Below are 18,561 nucleotides of genomic sequence, written 5' to 3' on the forward strand. Positions count from 1 at the left end.
GGAACCGGGATGCCGGGGGGGGGGAAGAACCGGGATGCTGGGGGGGGAACCGGAATGCGGGGGGCGGGAAGAACCGGGATGCGGGGGGGGTACCGGGAGGCCGGGGGTGGGGGGAACCGGGATGCCGGGAGGAGTACCGGGATGCCGGGGCGGGGGTACCGGGATGCGGGGGGGGGGTACCGGGATGGCGGGGGGGGAAGAACCGGGATGCGGGGGGGTACCGGGATGCGAGGGTCCCGGGGCGCCGGCCCGGGCTGATGGCGGCGGGGCGGCCCCGGGGCGGGTGGCGGTGCCGGTGCAGCCCCGGTCCCGCCGGCACAGGCCGCCGCCGCCGCTCGGAGCCGCAGAGCCGCCGGGGCGGGGCGGGGCGGGGCGGGGCGGGGCCGGGGGGCGGGCCCACGGACCCACGGACGGACCCACGGACGGACCCACGGAGGGGCGGGACCGTCTGTCCGTCGGTCCCTGTCCCCGTCCGTCTGTCCTGCTCCGGCCCCCGGCCCTCCCTCCCCTGTCTGCCTGTCCGTCTGTCCGTCCCTCCGTCCCGTCTGTCCGTCTGTCCGTGTGTCTGTCCGTCTGTCCGTCCCTCCGTCCATCCCGTCTATCCGTCTGTGTGTCTGTCCGTCTGTGTGTCCGTGTGTCTGTCCGTCTGTGTGTCCGTGTGTCCGTGTGTCTGTCTGTCTGTCTGTCTGTCCTTCCCTCCATCCCATGGGTCCGTCTGTCCTTCCCTCCGTCCATCTCGTCTGTCTGTCTGTCCTTCCCTCCGTCCCGTCTGTCTGTCTGTCCATCTGTCCCTCCCTCCATCCCGTCTGTCCGTCTGTCTGTGTGTCTGTGTCCGCGTGTCTGTCCTTCCCTCCGTCCATCCCTCCGTCTGTCTGTCCTTCCCTCCCTCCTTCCTTCCCTCCATCCCTCCTTCCCTCTCTCCTGTCTGTCTGTCTGTTCTTCCCTCTGTCCCGTCTGTCCGTCTGTCCGTCTGTTCTTCCCTCCATCCTGTCTGTCTGTCCATCCTTCCCTCCGTCCATCCCGTCTGTCCGTCTGTTCTTCCCTCCGTCCCGTCTGTCCGTCTGTCCGTCTGTTCTTCCCTCCATCCTGTCTGTCTGTCCATCCTTCCCTCCGTCCATCCCGTCCGTCTGTCCTTCCCTCCGTTCTGTCCGTCTGTTCTTCCCTCCATCCTGTCTGTGTGTCCATCCTTCCCTCCGTCCATCCTGTCCGTCTGTCCTTCCCTCCGTTCTGTCCATCTGTCCTTCCCTCCCCCCGTCTGTGTGTCCATCCTTCCCTCCGTCCATCCCGTCCGTCTGTCCTTCCCTCCGTTCTGTCCGTCTGTCCTTCCCTCCCCCCGTCTGTCCCCCCCCTCCCTCCAGCTCCCCATCCCCCTCTCCCCGTCCCCCCCCCACCGGAGCGCACAGGCCAGGGGCGCGCCGGGGCCACGGGGGCCGCGTGGCCGGAGCCCTTGGGGACAGCGGGGACGGGCCGGAGGAGATGGGGTGCTGGGGATACTGGGGGACGCGGCCTGGGGACACTGGGGACACTGGGGTCACTGGGGGATGTGGGCTGGGGACACTGGAAGATGCTGGGGGACACTGGGGACACTGGGGTCACTGGGGGATGTGGGCTGGGGACACTGGAAGATGCTGGGGGACACTGGGGACACTGGGGTCACTGGGGGATGTGGGCTGGGGACACGCTGGGGTCACCGGGGGACACTGGGGACAGGGGTCATGTGCCCCGTGGCCAGAGCCCACGAGACACGGCTCCACAGCCCCGCCCACACAGGCCCCGCCCACAGCCCCACCCGGAAGCCCACGCCTCCTCAAGCCCCGCCCCCTCAAGCCCCGCCCCCGGATAGGGGCCCGGGTGCGGGAGGGGGCAGAGGGAAGCCGAGGGGGCGTGGCCCAAGGAGGGGGCGTGTTCTAGACCCAGAGAGGGGCGTGGGCTGAGGCGGGGCGTGGTCTCGGGAGGGACGTGGCAGGAGGGGCGTGGCGGGCGCAAAGGGGAGGGGCCGCGCTGCGGCGCTTGCCTCCTCCCCGCCCCACGCGACGCCGCGAGGGCCGCCCTCGTGTTCCCATTGGCAGCGCCGTGGTCCAATGGCGAGCCGGGGCGGGGCCGCGAGAGGCGGACGGCCAGCCGCCGGAAGCGGCCGTCCCACCCCGCTGCCCTCCCATTGGTTGCGGCCTTGCGGGTGGCGGAAGGGGCGGGGCGCGGCGGTGGGCGCATGCGCAGTGGCGCGGTGACGCACCGTGCGTGCCGTGCGCGCTGACGTTGCGCGGCGGCGACGGCGCCTCCGAGTGCGGCGGCGGCGGCGGCGGCGGTGAGTGAGGGGCGGCCCCGGGCCCGGCCGCAGCCCCCGGGCCCCGCCTCGGCCCCAGCCCCGGTCCCAGCCCCGCGGCCCGGCCCCTCCCGCGCCCGCCGGCCTTGGGCCGCCCCCGGCGCGGCCTCCGCGGCCGGGCCCTGACTGACCGCCCCCCCCCGCGTACCGGTACCGAGCCCCGGGCCCGGCCCCCCCGCCTCGGCCCCGTCGTCCTCCCCGGCGGCGCTGGGAGCGCCCCCGCTCCCGGCTCTGCCCGCCGGGCCCCTCCCGCGCCCGGGCCCTCCCCGTTCCGCGGCCCCGCAGAGCCCCCTCGGCCGCTCCCCCGCCGCTTCCCCGGGCCCCTCTTCCAGGGCGTCGGGTGCTGCCGGACACCGGGCGGGGCGATTCGGGGGGGGGCCCCGGGCTGGGCGGGGCGGGGGGGTCCCTTCTCCGCGTCCCGGGAGCGGGGCCGGGGCGGTGAGCACCCCCGGGGGTCCCGGCGGTCCGGAGCTGGCACCCTGAGGTGCTCCCGGTGGCACGGGGGGGTGTCCCCATCCCCGCCGGGAGGGGGGTGCCTGTCCCCGTGGGGGCATCCCTGGTCCCTCGCGGGGGTCCCTGTCCCCGTGGGGGGTCCCCACGGAGGGTCCCCGGTCCTGACTCCTCTCTCTCCGCAGGGATCTCTGGGGCTCTCCCACGGGAACGCAGCCGGGGGGCCCGGGCCTCACGCCCCCCCCATGCCCGCCCTGGCCCGGGGGGGCACCGACTCTTCAACCAGGCCCCGCGGGGGCCCCCAGCGCGGCCGCCGCATCGCCGCCATGTGAGGGGGGGGGCACGGCCGGCCCCGCGTCTCCCCCTCCCCGCCGTGAGCCCCCCGGTACCGCCATGATGTTCCGGGATCAGGTGGGGATCGTGGCGGGGTGGTTCAAGGGCTGGAACGAGTGCGAGCAGACGGTGGCCCTGCTCTCGCTGCTGAAGCGCGTCACCCGCACCCAGGCCCGCTTCCTCCAGCTCTGCCTCGAGCACTCGCTGGCCGACTGCGCCGACATCCACCTCCTCGAGGCCGAGGCCAACAGCGCCGGTGAGGCACGGCGGGGGGGCTCCCCGGGGCTGCCTGAGTGGGCGGGGGGGCTCTGTGGTGACCCTCAGGGCACCCAGGGTGGACAGGCAGGCTCTGTGGGGACCTCAGGGACTCCCTGGGTGGGTGGGGGGGCTCTGTGGGGATACCAGGAGCTCCCCGGGTAAATGGGTGGGCTCCCTGGGTGGGCAGGGGGGCTCTGTAGGGACCTGTGAGTCTCCCTGGGTGGGTGGGGGGGCTCTGTGGGGACCCCAGGGACTCCCTGGATGGACGGGGGTCTCCCTGCGTGGGTAGATGAGCTCTGTCGGGACCCGTGGGGCTCTCTGGGCGGGTGCGGGGGCTCTGTGGGGACCCTCGGGGCTCCCAGGGTGGACAGGCAGGCTCTGTGGGGACCGCAGGGGCTCCCCAGATGGATGGGTGGGCTCCCTGGGTGGGTAGGTGGGCTCTGTAGGGACCCCAGGGACTCCCTGGGTGGATGGGGGAGGCTCCCTGGGTGGATGAGTGGGCACCCCAGGTATCCCTGGGTGGTCGGATGGGCTCTGTAGGGACCCATGGGGCTCCCTGGGCACCCCTGGGTGGAGAAGTGGGCTCCTTGGGGACCCTGTGGGGCTCCGCAGAGCTCCATACATCCTCCCGCCCCCCCAGGGGCTCCCCACATGGTCCTGGGTGCCCCATAGGAGCTTTACAGGGACCCCAAAAGCTGCCTGGGCGCCTGGCAGGGCTCCCTGCCTCACCCCGGGGCTCCCCCTTTGTCCCTGGGCACCTCCTGGGGAGGGGAGGGGGTGTCTCGCTGGACAACCGGGGGGGCTCACGGGGCTCCCGTCTTCCTTGGGGAAAATCGGGGGGGTTTGTCCCCAATTTTAGCCCCCTGTGTTTGCCCCCCGGAGAGTTTCCAGCCTGGGGTGGGGGGGGTGGTTTAGCTCCATCGCCCCCCAACATCCCGACGAGGTGATTCCACGCGGGACGCAGCCTCGCCCCCTCCTCGGCGCCGTCCCCCCGCCCCGGTGACGCCGCCACCCCCCTCACCCCTTTTCCTGCCTCCCCCCCCCAGCCGCCATCAGCCAGTGGCCGCAGGAGCCGGCGGAGGCGGCGGTGGCCCTGCTCCTGGCCCACCTCCCGCTCCTGCAGCCGGGGAACGCCGCCGCCAAGGCCGAGTACATGAAGCGGCTGCAGAAGATCTTGGCGTACGCCATCGAGAGCAACCGCTGCGTGGAGGAGAGCCGGCAGCTCCTCTCCTACGCCCTCATCCACCCCGCCACCACCCTGGACGACCGCAGCGCCTTGGCTCTCTGGTTGGGTCACTTGGAGGAACGTTTGGCCGGCGGCGGCGGTCCCCCGACACGGCCCCCCCGTCCCGACGCCCCTCGACGGCCGCCGCCTCCCCACGAGTGGCCCGAGCACGCGGCCCCCGAGCTGGGCCCGGCCTGGCCCGAGACGGCCCCCCGGGAGAACGGGCACCCGCCCTTCCACCCCCCCGCCAGCGGCAACGGCCTGGGGGGAGCGGGTGAGCGGGGCCGGGGGGGGACACCCGGGGCTGAGGGGGCCGGAGGGGACAAGGGGGTTGGGAAGGGGGCTGGGGGGGACACCTGGGGCTGAGGGGGGGCTGGGGAGGGGGCCGGAGGGGACAAGGGGGTTGGGAAGGGGCCTGGGGGGGGACGTTAAGGGCCGAGGAGGGACCTGGGGGGGGACGTTAAGGGCCGAGGAGGGACCGGGAGGGGGACGTTAAGGGCCGAGGAGGGACCGGGGCGGGGACGTTAAGGGCCGAGGAGGGACCCGGGGGGGACGTTAAGGGCCGAGGAGGGACCGGGGGGGGACGTTAAGGGCCGAGGAGGGACCGGGGGGGGACGTTAAGGGCCGAGGAGGGACCGGGGGGGGACGTTAAGGGCCGAGGAGGGACCCGGGGGGGGACGTTAAGGGCCGAGGAGGGACCGGGGGGGGACGTTAAGGGCCGAGGAGGGACCGGGGGGGATGTTAAGGGCCTAGGAGGGACCGGGGGGGGACGTTAAGGGCCGAGGAGGGACCGGGGGGGGACGTTAAGGGCCGAGGAGGGACCCGGGGGGGGACGTTAAGGGCCGAGGAGGGACCGGGGGGGACGTTAAGGGCCGAGGAGGGACCGGGGGGGCCCCGGCGGCCTCGGGGGCTGGGGGGTCCGGCAGAGGGGACCCGGGCGCCCGGGCCCACCCTGACCCCCTCCGCAGCGCTGCCCTGCCAGCTGCACCCCAGCCCGCTGAAGCGCTCCCTCTCGCTGGTGCCCGGCAGCCCCCAGGGAGGGGGGGGCGAGTGGCCGGGGGGGGGCGAGGAGCCCGCTGTCCCCGTGCCCCCCCGCCCCCCCTTCGGGGACCACGCGCCCCTCTCGCCCCAGAGCAGCGTGGCCTCCTCGGGCAGCGAGCAGACCGAGGAGCCGGCCGGCGGCCGCAACACCTTCCAGGAGGACGGCAGCGGCATGAAAGGTGGGGGACGGGGCACCCGTGGGGGGCGGGGGGGGGCGGGGGGGGGGCCTGTCCCCTCACGGCCACCCCTGTGTCACCCCCCGGCCCCCCCAGATGTCCCCTCCTGGCTGAAGAGCCTGCGGCTGCACAAGTACGCGGCGCTTTTCTCCCAAATGACGTACGAGGAGATGATGACCCTGACGGAGCATCACCTCGAGTCACAGGTGGGACGGGGCGTCCCCCCGTGTCCCCGCCACCCCCGGGTGAGGGGACGCCCCCCTCACCACCCCTGCTGTCCCTCCCTGTCCCCGCAGAACGTCACCAAGGGCGCGCGGCACAAGATCGCCCTCAGCATCCAGAAGCTGCGGGAGCGGCAGAGCGTCCTCAGGGCGCTGGAGAAGGTGCGGCACCGGGTGGCCCTCGCGTCCCCAGGGGTGGCAGGGGGTGGCCCTGGTCCCCTTCTGCATCCCAAGGGCTGGCACGGGCTGTCCCTCCTCCCCTCGTGCTCCCAGGGGTGGCACAGGGTGTCCCCCACGTCCCTGTGTCCCCAGGGGTGGCACAGGGTGTCCCTGGTCCCCCCACGTCCCTGTGTCCCCAGGGGTGGCACAGGGTGTCCCTGGTCCCCCCCGGTGTCCTTGTGTCCCCAGGGTGTCCCCCATGTCCCTGTGTCCCCGGAGGTGGCACAGGGTGTCCCTGGTCCCCCCACGTCCCTGTGTCCCCAGGGGTGGCACAGGGTGTCCCTGGTCCCCCCACGTCCCTGTGTCCCCAGGGGTGGCACAGGGTGTCCCTGGTCCCCCCACCGTGTCCCTGTGTCCCCGGGGGTGGCACAGGGTGTCCCTGGTCCCCCCACGTCCCTGTGTCCCCGGGGGTGGCACAGGGTGTCCCTGGTCCCCCCACCGTGTCCCTGTGTCCCCAGGGGCGTCACAGGGTGTCCCTGGTCCCCCCACCGTGTCCCTGTGTCCCCAGGGGCGTCACAGGGTGTCCCTGGTCCCCCCACGTCCCTGTGTCCCCGGGGGTGGCACAGGGTGTCCCTGGTCCCCCCACGTCCCTGTGTCCCCGGGGGTGGCACAGGGTGTCCCTGGTCCCCCCACGTCCCTGTGTCCCCAGGGGTGGCACAGGGTGTCCCTGGTCCCCCCACGTCCCTGTGTCCCCGGGGGTGGCACAGGGTGTCCCTGGTCCCCCCATGTCCCTGTGTCCCCAGGGGTGGCACAGGGTGTCCCTGGTCCCCCCACGTCCCTGTGTCCCCAGGGGTGGCACAGGGTGTCCCTGGTCCCCCCCGGTGTCCTTGTGTCCCCAGGGTGTCCCCCATGTCCCTGTGTCCCCAGGGGTGGCACAGGGTGCCCCTGATCCACCCCCCCGTGTCCCTAAGGCTGGGGGGGGGTCCCTGACACCCCCGAGGTCCCCATGTCCCCCCGCTCGTGTCCCCCCGCCCCGTCCTACGCGTCCCCGCTCCCCGCAGGACATCCTGGAGGGGGGCAACCTCTGGACGGCGCTGCAGGAGCTCCAGCAGATCATGGTGACCCCCATCAAGGCCTTCCGGCCCCCCCCGGCCGCCCCCCCCCCAAACGGCACCCCCGAGGGGGCCCCCCCGGGGGCCGCCGACGCCTTCACCCCCCACCCGGCCGCCGACGCCGAAGCCCCCGCCGCCCCTGTCCCCGACGGGGACATCCCGGGGCAGTTCACCCGCGTCATGGGCAAAGGTGAGACCCCGCTTCCCTGGGGGGGGTCCCGGGGGGCTGGGGGGGGCTTCCTCCCTGACCCCCCCGCAGTGTGCACCCAGCTGCTGGTGTCGCGGCCGGACGAGGAGAACATCACCAGTTACCTCCAGCTCCTCGAGAAGTGCCTGAGCCACGAGGTAGGGCAGGGCCTGGGGGGGGCTTGGGGGGGCCGCGGGGCCGTGCGCCCCCCCTGACACCCCCCGTGTCCCCCCCGTGTCCCCCCAGGCGTTCACGGAGACGCAGAAGAAGAGGCTCCTCTCCTGGAAGCAGCAGGTCCTGAAGCTGCTCCGCGCCTTCCCCAAGAAGGTGCCGCTCGACGGCCCGGGCTATCGGCCCCCCAAGGGGTAGGTGGGCGTTTGGGGGGGGCTGGGGGGGCTGGGACCCCCCCCCGTCACCTCATGCACCCGTTTCCCCATGGGACCCCCTCCCTGTCCCCCAATTTGCCCCCCTTGGGGGGTTTGGGACCCCCCGGGTGCTGCGTTTATCCCCTTGGGGCTCTCCTTGGCCCCCCCAGGTGACTTATTCCCCCCCCTGCACCCCCCAATGCCCAATTCCCCCCCCTCCCCATTTTGGGGGGGTCTGAGGGGGTCTCAGCCCCCGGACACCCCCCGTGTCCCAGTTTGTCTCCTGGGTGCCCCATTTCCCACCCCCCAAGGGTTGGGGTGCCTCGTTCTCCCCCGAGGGGGGCTCGGGGTGATCCCAGGGGGGGGGGCTGGGGCTTTTGGGGGTCTGGGGGGGCCGGTGTCCCCCTGACCCCCCCTCCCCTGTCTCCCCCCCAGCTGGGCCTTCGGCTCCAACTCGCTCCCCATAGCTGGCTCTGTGGGGGGGGCGGGGGGGCGGCGGGGGCAGCGCCCCTTCGCGTTGCCCCCCCGCGCGCTGCCCCCCGCCCGCCTGGGGCTGCTGGGGCCTGCAGGGGGGGCCCCTGCCCCCCGGCCCCCCCTCGGCGGCCCCCCCCTCGGCCCCCAGGGACGCCAGGTGGGTCACGGGACGGGAGAGGGGTCCTTTGGGGGGGTTTGGGGAGGGGGTCTTGGGGTGGGGGGGGCATGCTGGGGTCCTGTGGGGTTTGGGGGGGGTCCTGTACTGGGGTCCTTGAGGATCTGGGGTGCGGGGGCAGATGTCGGGGTGCCTGGGCGTTTGGGGGGTATCCTGGGGCTTGGGGAGGGTGGGTGCCAGGGTCCCTGGGCGTTTGGGGGGGTCCTGGGGATTGGGGGGGGCGGGTGCCGGGGTGCCTGGGCGTTTGGGGGGTGTCCTGGGGGTTGGGGGGGGCGGATGTCGGGGTCCCTGGGCGTTTGGGGGGTGTCCTGGGGCTTGGGGGGGGCGGATGTCGGGGTCCCTGGGCATTTGGGGGGGGTCCTGGGGCTTGGGGGGGGCGGATGTCGGGGTCCCTGGGCGTTTGGGGGGGGTCCTGGGGCTTGGGGAGGGCGGATGCCGGGGTCCCTGGGCGTTTGAGGGGGGTCCTGGGGGTTGGGGGGGGCGGGTGCCGGGGTGCCTGGGCGTTTGGGGGGGTCCTGGGGGTTGGGGCGATGGGTGCCGGGGTCCCTGGGCATTTGGGGGGGTCCTGGGGTTTGGGGGGGTCATGCTGGGGTCCCTGGGCGTTTGGGGGGTGTCTTGGGGCTTGGGGGGGCGGATGCCGGGGTGCCTGGGCGTTTGGGGGGGGTCCTGGGGGTTGGGGGGCGGATGCTGGGGTGCCTGGGCATTTGGGGGGGGTCCTGGGGCTTGGGGGGGCGGCAGATGCCGGGGTGCCTGGGTGTTTTGGGGGGTCCTGGGGGTTGGGTGGGGTGGGTGCCGGGGTCCCTGGGCGTTTGGGGGGGGTCTTAGGTGTTGGGGGGTCATGCCGGGGTCCCTGGGGATTTGGGGGGTGCTGGCTGTTGGGGTGCAGGGGGGGTGGGTGAACTCGGGGTGCGTTGTTTGTGGGGGGGCTCCTTCACCCCAGGATCCCCATGGGGGCGAATGGGTGCCCCAGATCGGGGGATCTTTTTTTGGGGGGCACCTCCTGTGCTGGGGTCCACCCCCCCCCCCCCGAATAACCACCGTGTCCCCCCCAGAGCCTGTGGTTCGGCAGCGGGGGGGCCGGGGGCTCCCCGGGGAGCCGCAGCGCGGTGCAGCGCACCCACTCGCTGCCCGTCCACACCTCGCCCCAGGCCCTGCTCGCCTTCCCCCAGGGTAGGTCTGGGGGGTCCGGGGGGGCCCCAAAAGTGGGGGGCCACGCTGGGGGAGGGGGTGGGGGAGATGTTTCGGTCTATGCTTGGGGGGGGCAGGATGCCTGGACCCCCCAGGAGGTTTTTTGGGGGGCGGGGGGAGGGGGGTGTGTCTGGATGCCTGGACCCCCCCAGGAGGGTTGGGGGGGTCAGGGGGCTGGGGAGGGGGGGGTCGGGGTGCCTGGGCCCCCCCCTCACCCCTGCGTGTCCCCCCCAGAGTGTCCCCTCCCCGGCACTGACCTGGAGATCAACCCCACGCTGGAGTCGCTGTGCCTGAGCATGACGGAGCACGCGCTGGGCGGTGAGGGGGGCGCGGGGGGGCGCGGGGACACGGGGGGGGTGCGGGGGCGCGGGGGGGGCACGGGGACACGGGGGGGGGCACGGGGGCGCGGGGGGGGCACGGGGAGGACACGGGAATGGGGGGCACGGGGACACAGGGAGGACACGGGGAGGGGGCACGGGGGGGAAATGCAGGGGTACGGGGGGGCACAAAGGCACTGAGGAATTGGGGGGGGCACTGGGGGGGACATGAAGGGACACGGGGGGGTGAGGGGACACGTGCCCCCCCCCCGCCGCCCCCTGACACCCACCCCCGCCCGCCCCCCAGACGGCACAGACAAGACCTCCACCATCTGACGGCGCCGCCCCCCTCCCCAAATCGGGGGGTCACACCCTTAACCCCCCCCTCCCCCGGGGGGGCACCCCCTCCATGACCAGTCACCCTCAGTGCCCCCCCGGGGGGGACCCCAAAAGAAGCAGGGGGGTTACCCCCCCCGCCCCCCCTCCCCAGGCCGGGGGGGAGGGGCGCGGGGCCGGGGGGGCCGCGCTGACACTACAGGGGCCGCGCGCGGGGGCGGGGCTCTCCCGGCCCCTCTTTTTTTTTTTTTTTCGGGGGGGGGGAGGGGGGTTTGTTGCGTTTTCACCATTTTTAATAATCCCCAAATCCTGGGTTTTTTGTTGGGTTTTTTTGTTTCTTTTTTTTTTTCCCCCCTCTTTATTATTATATTATTATTATTAATATTATTTTGGGTTTGGCCCCCGGGGGGGGGCGTGTCACCCTGTCTCCCCTCCCCTCCCCCCCGGGGGGGGCGGGCGGCACCCCCCGAACTTGAGGTACACGCTGAGGCCCCCCCGGGGCGGGGGCCCCCGCCCCCCTCGGTACAGCCCCCCCTTTGTACACGTAGCGCCGCGGCCCCCCGAGATAGAAACGTTATTTTAGATACATTTTATTATGAATAACTTTTGTTATGACTATGGCTGGTAACCATGACTACGTTATTAAAGAGAGAAAAACCCCCAAAGCCTGGTTTTTGCCCCAAACCGGGGTCCGGGCGCAGCCTCGCTACGAGCCGCCAGAGAATCCCCCCCCCCGTCAGTCGCTGGAGGAGTCGGAGGCGTCGCTGGGGCTCTCCTCCTCTTCTTCCTCCTCCTCCTCCTCCTCCTCCTCTTCCTCCTCCTCTTCCTCCTCCGAGGCCTCGCTGGGGCTGAGGCGGGGGCTGCGGGGAGGCCCCCCCTCGCTGCCCCCCCCCTCCGACTCTTCCTCTTCCTCCTCCTCTTCCTCCTCCTCTTCCTCATCGTTGTCGCTGCCGAAGATCTCCTCCTGGTCGCGGGCGGCCCGGGCGGCGTCGCTGCCCCCCCGCCGGCCTCCCCTGCCTTCCTCTTCATCTTCGGCCTCATCCTCCTCCTCGCTGCGGGCCGAGCCCCCCCGCTCGCTGCTGCTCCCCGAGCCTTCGGCCTCCTCCTCCTCGCCGCTCGCCCCCCCCTCGCTCTCGCTGCCCTTCTCCCGCTCTTCGTCTGGAGGGGGGAAGAGATGGGGGGGGGTTGGGGGCCCCCAGCACTCTGCCCCCACCAAGGGGGTACAGGGGACCTCCCCCAAACCCAGGGGACCCCCCCAAACCTGGGGAGCCCCCCCCCGTACCTGATCCCGCTGCCTCCTTCTCAGCCTCCATCTCCTCCTCTTCCTCCTCCTCCGGCTCGTGGTTCTCCAGCTGCGCCCGCCGCGCTTCCTGGGGGGGGACAGCGCGGGGGGGGGTCAGCCTGGGTCCCCGCCGCACCCCGGGGGGGCGGGGGAAGGGGGTGGGGGGTCCCCAACACCGGGACCCCCCCCCCGGGCTGTACCTGGGCCTCCAGCTCCTTCTCGTTCATGTCGCGGTGCTTCACCACCAGCACCGCGTTGGTGCCCGACTGCACCCCCGCCCGCGCCCGCCGCTTGCTCAGCCGCACCCTGGGGGGCGAGGGGGGGTCAGGCACCCCTGGGACCCCCCAGACCCCCCCCCGACCCCTGGGACCCCCCTAGACCCCTCCCAAACTCCACAGCCCACCCCTGGGACTCCCCCCAGACTCCTCCTGACACGCCGCCCCCAACCCTGAAATCTGCCCCCCCCCAAATCTCCCCCCGAGGACCCCCCCAGTGTCCTGGTAGGCGGCGGGGGGGGGGGCGGCTCAAGCACCCCCAGGGATCACCCAGGACCCTCCCCACACCACCAGTTCCCCCCCTCCAGTCTGCACAGGGACCCCCACCGAGCCCCCGGGGGAGGGGAAATCCCCCCCCAGTGCCCCCGTTACTGGGGGGGGGGGGCTCCCAGTGCCCCCCAGTGCCCCCCCGGCCCACCTGGTCTCCAGCTCGTTGTAGTAGACGCCGTCGCCCTCGCGGAAGATGAAGAAGTAATTCTCCTCGTAGCCCTTGCTGGCCTTGTTCTTCACGTTCCAGTTGTACTCCCGGGCGATCTTGTAGTCGTACCTGGGGGGGGCACGGGGGGGCTGGGAGGAGCCCCCCCCACCTGCCAAAGCAGCCCCCCAAAACCTAACGGGCCGGTTTGTCCTCCACGAAGCCGTGGGACCCCCCCACCCTGCTCCCCGTGGGCTCCCTCGAGCTGTGTGGGACCCCCAGCTCCGTAAGACCCCCCATAAGCTATATGAGACCCCCCCAGCTATATAAGACCCCCCCAGCTCTATAAGAACCTCCCAGATCCATAAGACCCCCCCAGCTCTATAAGCCCCCCCCGGGCTATATAAGACCCCCCTCAGCTCCATAAGACCCCCCCCAGCTCCATAAGACCCCCCAGCTCCATAAGCCCCCCCCCAGCTCCATGGGCCCCCCCGTACACGTCCTCGGGGGCGTAATCCATCTCCTCCTCCTGGTCCCGCTTCCGCTTGCGCAGCGTCTCCTCCACCGGCAAGAAATAAGCCACGAACTGGTTCCCCTCCTCGTCCATCATCCCCCTGCGGGCAGGAGGGGGTTAAAGGGGGGGCGGGGGGAGCAGAGACCCCCCCAAAATGTGGGGGTGTCCCCCCCTTGCCCCCCAGCACCTGATCATGGCCTGGGACATCATCTCCAGCGCGGCTGGGCCGCTCGTGTCCTTGGGCGCCGGGTCCGAGTCGAAGATGACTTGGGCGCAGGGGTTGATCCACATCTGGGGGGGCAAAACGGGGGGGCGGGGGGCAAAAAGGGGGTGTGGGGGGCAAAAATGGGGGGGGGCAAAAATGGGGGGGCCCAGCCCTTGAAACCACCGTTCTGCTCCCAAAACTGCCCGCTAACCCCCAGATTCCCCTGGCGAGGGGGGGGTCCGTGCCTCAGTTTCCCCTGTAGGACAGTGTCACGGGGGTGGGGGGGGATTTGGGGTGCTGTCCCCCCCCCGGGGGGGTCCCCAGGGTCCCCTTTACCTTGAAGTCGGGGAAGACAGGCATGACTTCGACAGGGGTGACGCGGGGTTTGCTGTAGTGCTGCGTGATCTGGGGGGGGGACGGGAGGGCGTCAGGGCCCCCAAAATCCCAGGGGGGCCCCAAAATCCTGGAGGGGCCCCCAAACATCCCGGGGGGGCCCCCAAAACCCCCCCCCCTCACCGCTTTCTGGGCGTCCTCGAAGGTTTTCTCGATGGCGGCGATCTGGCTGTCGCGATCTTTGTAGATCTCTTCCTCCGTGAACTGCTGCTTCACCGAGACGCCGATCCTGAGTGGGTGGGTGGGGGGACACAGACACGGGTGGGCGGGTGAGGGGGGGGGCAGGGGGTCCCCCTGGGACCCCCCGGGACCCCCCCAGACTCACTTGACCTCGGGTTTCTCGTTGGAGACGCCGTAGCGGTTGAACTCGGTGGAGATGTACTCGGTCTTGCGCATCCACGGCACCACCTTGGCGTGTTGCTGCGACCTGGGGGGGGGCAGCGTGATGTGGGGGGGCCCCCAGGGGTTTGGGGGTGCCGTGTGTCCCCCCCCGACCCCGGTTTGGGGGTGCCCCCCCCTTCTAGGGGATGCCGTTACCTCTTGGAGCTGGTGGGCGCCTGGATCTCCTCCTCCAGCAGCTTCTCATCCGCCGGGTCCAGGAGCACTGCGGGGGGGGGAAGGAGAAATTTGGCCTCCCCCTCCCCAGTTTTGGGGTCTCCCCCCAATTTTGGGGTCCACCCCCCGTGTTGGGGTCTCCCCAATCCCCCCCCACCCCCTACTGGCAGCTCAGCCCTTCGGGGAGCTCCCGGGTCATCCCTCAGCCCTGGGGTGGATGCGCCGCCCCCTCCCCACGTGTACCCCCCCTAATCTGGGGTCCGCCCCCTAATCTGGGGGTCCCCCCCCCCAAACTGGGGTCCCCCCGGCCCCCCACCGCTGGGGTCGATGCGGTAGGTGTCGGGGTTGATGAGGTCGATGGTGACGCCCAGGTCGGGCTCCGTCAGCAGGTCGTGCTTGTGCTGCTTCTCCAGCGACGTCGCCTTGTACTGCACGAACCTGGGGGGGCACGTCCAGGCACCCCAAAACGGCCCCCAGGCACCCCAAAACGCCCCCCAGAAACACCAAACACCCCAAACCTCCCCCAAAACACCCTAACCCCCCCCAAAGCACCCACCAAAAACCCCAACCCCCCCTCCTAAAACACCCCCCAAAACACTCCAGCCCCGAATGAACCCCCAAACCACCCCAGACCCCCCCAAAACCCCCCCTACCCCCCCCCTTTGTGCTGCAGGAGCCAGAGGGGACCCCGTGAGCCCCCAACCCCCCCCGCCCCCCCCTTCCGCTGCAGGGGAACCCCCCAAACCGCCCCCAAGCCCCCCCCTTACGGCCCGAGGTGGGGCACGGGGGGGGGGGGCTGGGAGGGGTCACCCCCGGGGGCCCCCCCAAACCCCCGGCCCCCTGTACCGGTTCTGGTCGAAGGGGTAGGTGATGAACTTGGGGTCGAAGGGGATGTCGGGGAGGCTGTTGCAGTACTTGACCCGGCAGACCACGCCCGACCTGGGGGGCCGGGGGCGTCAGGGGGGACCCCAAAACTCGGGGGGACCCCCACAGGGGCCCACCCCCCCCGAGAGGGACCCCTGGGGCCCATCCCCCACTCACCTCTCGGGCAGTGTCCGGTGGGAGCTGGGCCTGTGGGCAGGGGAGGGGAGCGGGGGGACCCCCGGCCCCCCGTGTGCGCTATGACATCACGCGGGGACCCCGGGACCCCCAGCCCCCATATGCGCTATGACATCACGCGGGGACCCCGGGACCCCCGGCCCCCATATGCGCTATGACATCATGAGGGGACCGCGGGACCCCCCGTGTGTGCTATGACATCACGAAGCGATTCCGGGACCCCCGACCCCCCATGTGCGCTATGACATCACACGGGGACCGCCAACCCACTGTGCGCGCTATGACATCACACAGGGACCCTGGCACCCTGAACCCCCCATGTGTGTTATGACATCACAAGGGGACGCCGGGACTTCCGACCCCCCCGTGTGTGCTATGACGTCACGAGAGGACCCGGGTGTCTGGGACCCCCAAACCCCCCCACGTGCGCTATGACGTCAGGGACTCCCAAGCCCCCCACGTGCGCTATGACGTCAGGAGGACACCCGGCGCGTGTGACATCACGAGGAGGACCAGTCGGTCCGGCTCCCCCACGACCCGCGGGTCCGCCCCCACCCCGTGACGCCACGGCGCCCGCCGTGACGTCAGGCCCGTGACGCCGCCGTACCTGTGGCCCGGCTCCTCCCGCTGCGCCTGCGTCTGGATGGTGGGAGCCATGGCGGGGCCGGGGCCGGGCCCTGCGCGGGCACCGCGGGGGGCAGCTACTTCCGGGCGGCGCCAGGACCCCCCCGGCCTGACGTCACTTCCCGGCGCGCGGGGCCGGCCGGGAGCGGAAGCCGGGCGCGCGCCGGGAAGATGGCGGCGCCCCCGCAGCCGCCGCCGCCGGGACCAGGCCCGGGGCCGGGGCCGCCCGCCGCCCCCGCGCCGCCGCCGCCTCTACCCGCCGCTCCCGGGCCGGGGCCGGGGCCGGGGCAGGCTCCGGGGCCGGGGCAGCCGCCGGGGCCGCCGCTGCCGGCGCAGGTGGCGGCTGCGCAGGCGCAAGACTTCGACCCGGTGCAGCGGTTCCGCCTCCTCATCCCCCAGCTGAAGGAGAGCCTGCAGGTGGGCGGGGCCTGCCGCCGCGGGGAGGCGGGGCCTGCCGCCGCGGGGAGGCGGGGCCTGCTGCCGTGTGCGTTCTCCCGCCGGCATGGGGCGGGGCCTGCCGCTGAGAGGAGGCGGGGCTTGCTGCCGTGGGCGTTCTCCCGTCAGTATAGGGCGGGGCCTGCCGCCCGCGGTGGGCGGAGCGTGTCGCAGAGGGGAAGGAGGGGCCTGTCACGGTGGGCGTTCTCCCCCCAGCATAGGGCGGGGCTTGCCGCCGGGAGAGGGCGTGGCCTGTCACCACCTGCCGCCGCGAGGGGGCGGGGTCTGCTGCCCGAGGGGCGTGGTGCTGGGAAGGGGCGGGGCCGGCACTGGCGGCTTGGGGGGGTCCCTGTGCTGGTAATGGGGGTCCGGGGGCGGTCCCTGTCCCCGTGTCCTTGTTTGGGGGGTCCGGGGGGGTCCCTGTCCCCATGTCCTTGTTTGGGGGGTCCCGGGGGTCCCTGTGCTAATAATGGGGGTCCAGGGGGGGTCCCTGTCCCCATGTCCTTGTTTGGGGGGTCCCGGGGGTCCCTGTGGTTGTAATGGGGGTCCGGAGGGGGTCCCTGCCCCAGTGATGGGTGTGGGGAGGGGGTTCGTGTCCCAGGGGTGTCCCGGTGCCCTGTTCCCCAGTGTCCCCCAAGTAAATGAGTCACCAGTGCCGGGTGACACGTGTGGGGCCGTGGTGGGAGCTGGGGGGGCTGCGTGTCCCCCGCCCCGCGGTGGCCGTGTCCCCCCTGACCCCCTTCCCCCCCCCGCCCAGACCCTGATGAAAGTGGCGGCGCAGAACCTGGTGCAGAACTCCAGCATCGACAACGGGCAGTGAGTGACCGTCCCCTGGCCCCATCCCAGTACCCCCCAGTATCCCCCAATGCCATCCCAGTACCCCCTAGCCCCGTCCCAGTACTCCCCAGTATCTCCCAATGCCATCCCGGTGCCCCCAGCCCCATCCCAGTGCCCCCTAGTATCCCCCAGCCCCATCCCAGTACCCCCCCAGTACCCCCCAATGCCATCCCAGTGCCCCCCAGCCCCATCCCTGTACCCCCCAGTCCCTCCCAGCCCCATCCCAGTGCCCCTTAGTATCCCGCAGCCCCATGCCAGTACTCCCCAGTGTCCCCCAGCCCCATCCCAGTATCTCCCAGTACCCCTCAATGCTTTTCCAGTGCTCCCAGCCCCATCCCAGTACCCCCCAATGCCATCCCAGTGCTCCCCAGCCCCATCCCAGTACCCCCCCGTGCCCCCCAACTCCATCCCAGCACCCTCCAATCCTCCCCTACTGCCTCCCATTCCCCTCTACAGCCCCCCCAGCCCCTTCCCAGTGTTCCCCAGTCCCCCCGCCGTGCCCCCCCGGGGGGTGGCGGTGCCGGTGACGGCAGCCCCCCCGCAGGAAAAGCGCCGACGGGGCCCTGCAGCGCTTCGACAAGAGCCTGGAGGAGTTTTACGCCCTCTGCGACCAGCTGGAGCTCTGCCTCGTGAGTGACCCCCCCCGTGCTCCCCACCCCCCCGCTGACAGCGGTGCCCCCCAAAACCCCCACCCCCTCAGCACCATCACCCCCCAGCACCATTGTGACCCCCCCTGTGCTCCCCACCCCCCCGCTGACAGCGGTGCCCCCAAAACCCCCACCCCCTCAGCGCCATCACCCCCCAGCGCCATCGTGACCCCCCTAATCTCGTCCCCTCTGCTTGCCCGCCCCCCCAAGTGACCCCCCACCCGTGTCCCCCCCCAGCGCCTGGCCCACGAGTGCCTCTCGCAGAGCTTCGACAGCGCCAAGCACGCCCCCGCCCTGGTGCCGGCGGCCCCCAAAGGCGAGGGGGGGGCGGGCGAGACCCTCCCCTACACCCAGTACCTGCCCCTCATCAAGGCCCAGATCGCCGGCGCCAAGGACATCCACAACGCCCTGCTGGAGGGGGCCAACAAGATCACCGGCAAGCTGCCCCCCCCGGGGGGGCCCTGAGGCTTTGGGGGGCCCCGTGGGGGTGACGGACCCCCCCAGACCTCCCATGGGGGTCTGAGGGTGGATATAGGGGAGTTTGGGGGGGCCCACGGGGGTGATGGACCCCCCAGACCTCCCATGGGGGTCTGAGGGTGGATATAGGGGGGTTTGGGGGGGCCCACGGGGGTGATGGACCCCCCAGACCTCCCATGGGGGTCTGAGGGTGGATATAGGGGGGTTTGGGGGGGCCCACGGGGGTGATGGACCCCCCAGACCTCCCATGGGGGTCTGAGGGTGGATATAGGGGGGTTGGGGGGTCCTGGTGCTGGGGGGGGTGCGGAATGCTGGACCCCCCCGGTTTTGGGGGGAAAAACACCTGGTTTTTGGTAAATAAAGTGTTTTTCTCTGATACCGGCTCCTCTGTGCCCCCGGGGGGGGATCCTGCCCCTTCCCACGCGAGGTGCCGCGGGCTGAGTCACCCGCCCGCTCAGCGCTTGCCCCGTGACGGCGCGGCGACGTCACGGTCCGGCAGGGTG

General features: G+C 72.1%; 3 protein-coding genes across 5 annotated transcripts; 2 read left to right on the forward strand and 1 right to left on the reverse strand.

Annotated features, from left to right (window-relative positions):
* The first annotated feature begins 2,235 nt into the window (after positions 1-2,235).
* On the forward strand, positions 2,236-10,999 carry SAMD4B (sterile alpha motif domain containing 4B). Of its 2 annotated transcripts, XM_075134469.1 has the most exons (13): positions 2,236-2,305; positions 2,959-3,362; positions 4,411-4,863; positions 5,558-5,809; positions 5,903-6,012; positions 6,103-6,189; positions 7,248-7,488; positions 7,558-7,643; positions 7,732-7,850; positions 8,286-8,481; positions 9,552-9,669; positions 9,922-10,005; positions 10,312-10,999. In XM_075134469.1, the coding sequence occupies exons 2-13, from the start codon at positions 3,167-3,169 to the stop codon at positions 10,338-10,340; spliced, it is 1,971 nt and encodes a 656-aa protein (XP_074990570.1). In that variant the 5' UTR covers positions 2,236-2,305; positions 2,959-3,166; the 3' UTR covers positions 10,341-10,999. The 2 variants fall into 2 exon arrangements, with proteins under 2 accessions (XP_074990570.1, XP_074990571.1); XM_075134470.1 differs by lacking the exon at positions 9,552-9,669.
* PAF1 (PAF1 component of Paf1/RNA polymerase II complex) lies at positions 10,915-15,792 on the reverse strand. Of its 2 annotated transcripts, XM_075134480.1 has the most exons (14): positions 15,646-15,792; positions 15,021-15,050; positions 14,826-14,918; positions 14,296-14,417; positions 13,962-14,028; positions 13,750-13,851; positions 13,548-13,653; positions 13,368-13,436; positions 13,014-13,117; positions 12,810-12,926; positions 12,316-12,444; positions 11,823-11,928; positions 11,623-11,710; positions 10,915-11,498 (listed from the first exon to the last, which is right to left on the reverse strand). In XM_075134480.1, exons 1-14 carry the CDS (start codon positions 15,693-15,695, stop codon positions 11,077-11,079), a joined length of 1,605 nt encoding a protein of 534 aa, XP_074990581.1. In that variant the 5' UTR covers positions 15,696-15,792; the 3' UTR covers positions 10,915-11,076. The 2 variants fall into 2 exon arrangements, with proteins under 2 accessions (XP_074990581.1, XP_074990580.1); XM_075134479.1 differs by lacking the exon at positions 15,021-15,050 and having other exon boundaries at positions 15,646-15,791.
* A 24-nt stretch (positions 15,793-15,816) lies between these two features.
* Positions 15,817-18,428, forward strand: MED29 (mediator complex subunit 29). The gene is made up of 4 exons (XM_075134546.1): positions 15,817-16,079; positions 16,855-16,913; positions 17,479-17,563; positions 17,819-18,428. Exons 1-4 carry the CDS (start codon positions 15,834-15,836, stop codon positions 18,044-18,046), a joined length of 618 nt encoding a protein of 205 aa, XP_074990647.1. The 5' UTR covers positions 15,817-15,833; the 3' UTR covers positions 18,047-18,428.
* The last annotated feature ends 133 nt before the right edge of the window (positions 18,429-18,561 follow it).

Source organism: Calonectris borealis, chromosome 32, assembly GCF_964195595.1.
Source record: "Calonectris borealis chromosome 32, bCalBor7.hap1.2, whole genome shotgun sequence".
Taxonomy (NCBI): domain Eukaryota; kingdom Metazoa; phylum Chordata; class Aves; order Procellariiformes; family Procellariidae; genus Calonectris; species Calonectris borealis.

What these genes read in the sequence shown, in the direction of transcription:
- MED29 (XM_075134546.1), top strand. Translation starts at nt 15,834, where the DNA reads ATGGCGGCGCCCCCGCAGCCGCCGCCGCCGGGACCAGGCCCGGGGCCG. An exon ending in TCCAGCATCGACAACGGGCA is followed by an intron (nt 16,914 to 17,478) that starts GTGAGTGACCGT and finishes GCCCCCCCGCAG; the next exon opens with GAAAAGCGCCGACGGGGCCC. An exon ending in ACCAGCTGGAGCTCTGCCTC is followed by an intron (nt 17,564 to 17,818) that starts GTGAGTGACCCC and finishes GTCCCCCCCCAG; the next exon opens with CGCCTGGCCCACGAGTGCCT.
- PAF1 (XM_075134480.1), bottom strand. Translation starts at nt 15,695, where the DNA reads ATGGCTCCCACCATCCAGACGCAGGCGCAGCGGGAGGAGCCGGGCCAC. An exon ending in GCGCCCACCAGCTCCAAGAG is followed by an intron (nt 13,852 to 13,961) that starts GTAACGGCATCC and finishes GCCCCCCCCCAG; the next exon opens with GTCGCAGCAACACGCCAAGG. An exon ending in AGAAGGAGCTGGAGGCCCAG is followed by an intron (nt 11,711 to 11,822) that starts GTACAGCCCGGG and finishes GTCCCCCCCCAG; the next exon opens with GAAGCGCGGCGGGCGCAGCT.
- SAMD4B (XM_075134469.1), top strand. Translation starts at nt 3,167, where the DNA reads ATGATGTTCCGGGATCAGGTGGGGATCGTGGCGGGGTGGTTCAAGGGC. An exon ending in TCCTCAGGGCGCTGGAGAAG is followed by an intron (nt 6,190 to 7,247) that starts GTGCGGCACCGG and finishes CGCTCCCCGCAG; the next exon opens with GACATCCTGGAGGGGGGCAA. An exon ending in AGAAGTGCCTGAGCCACGAG is followed by an intron (nt 7,644 to 7,731) that starts GTAGGGCAGGGC and finishes GTGTCCCCCCAG; the next exon opens with GCGTTCACGGAGACGCAGAA.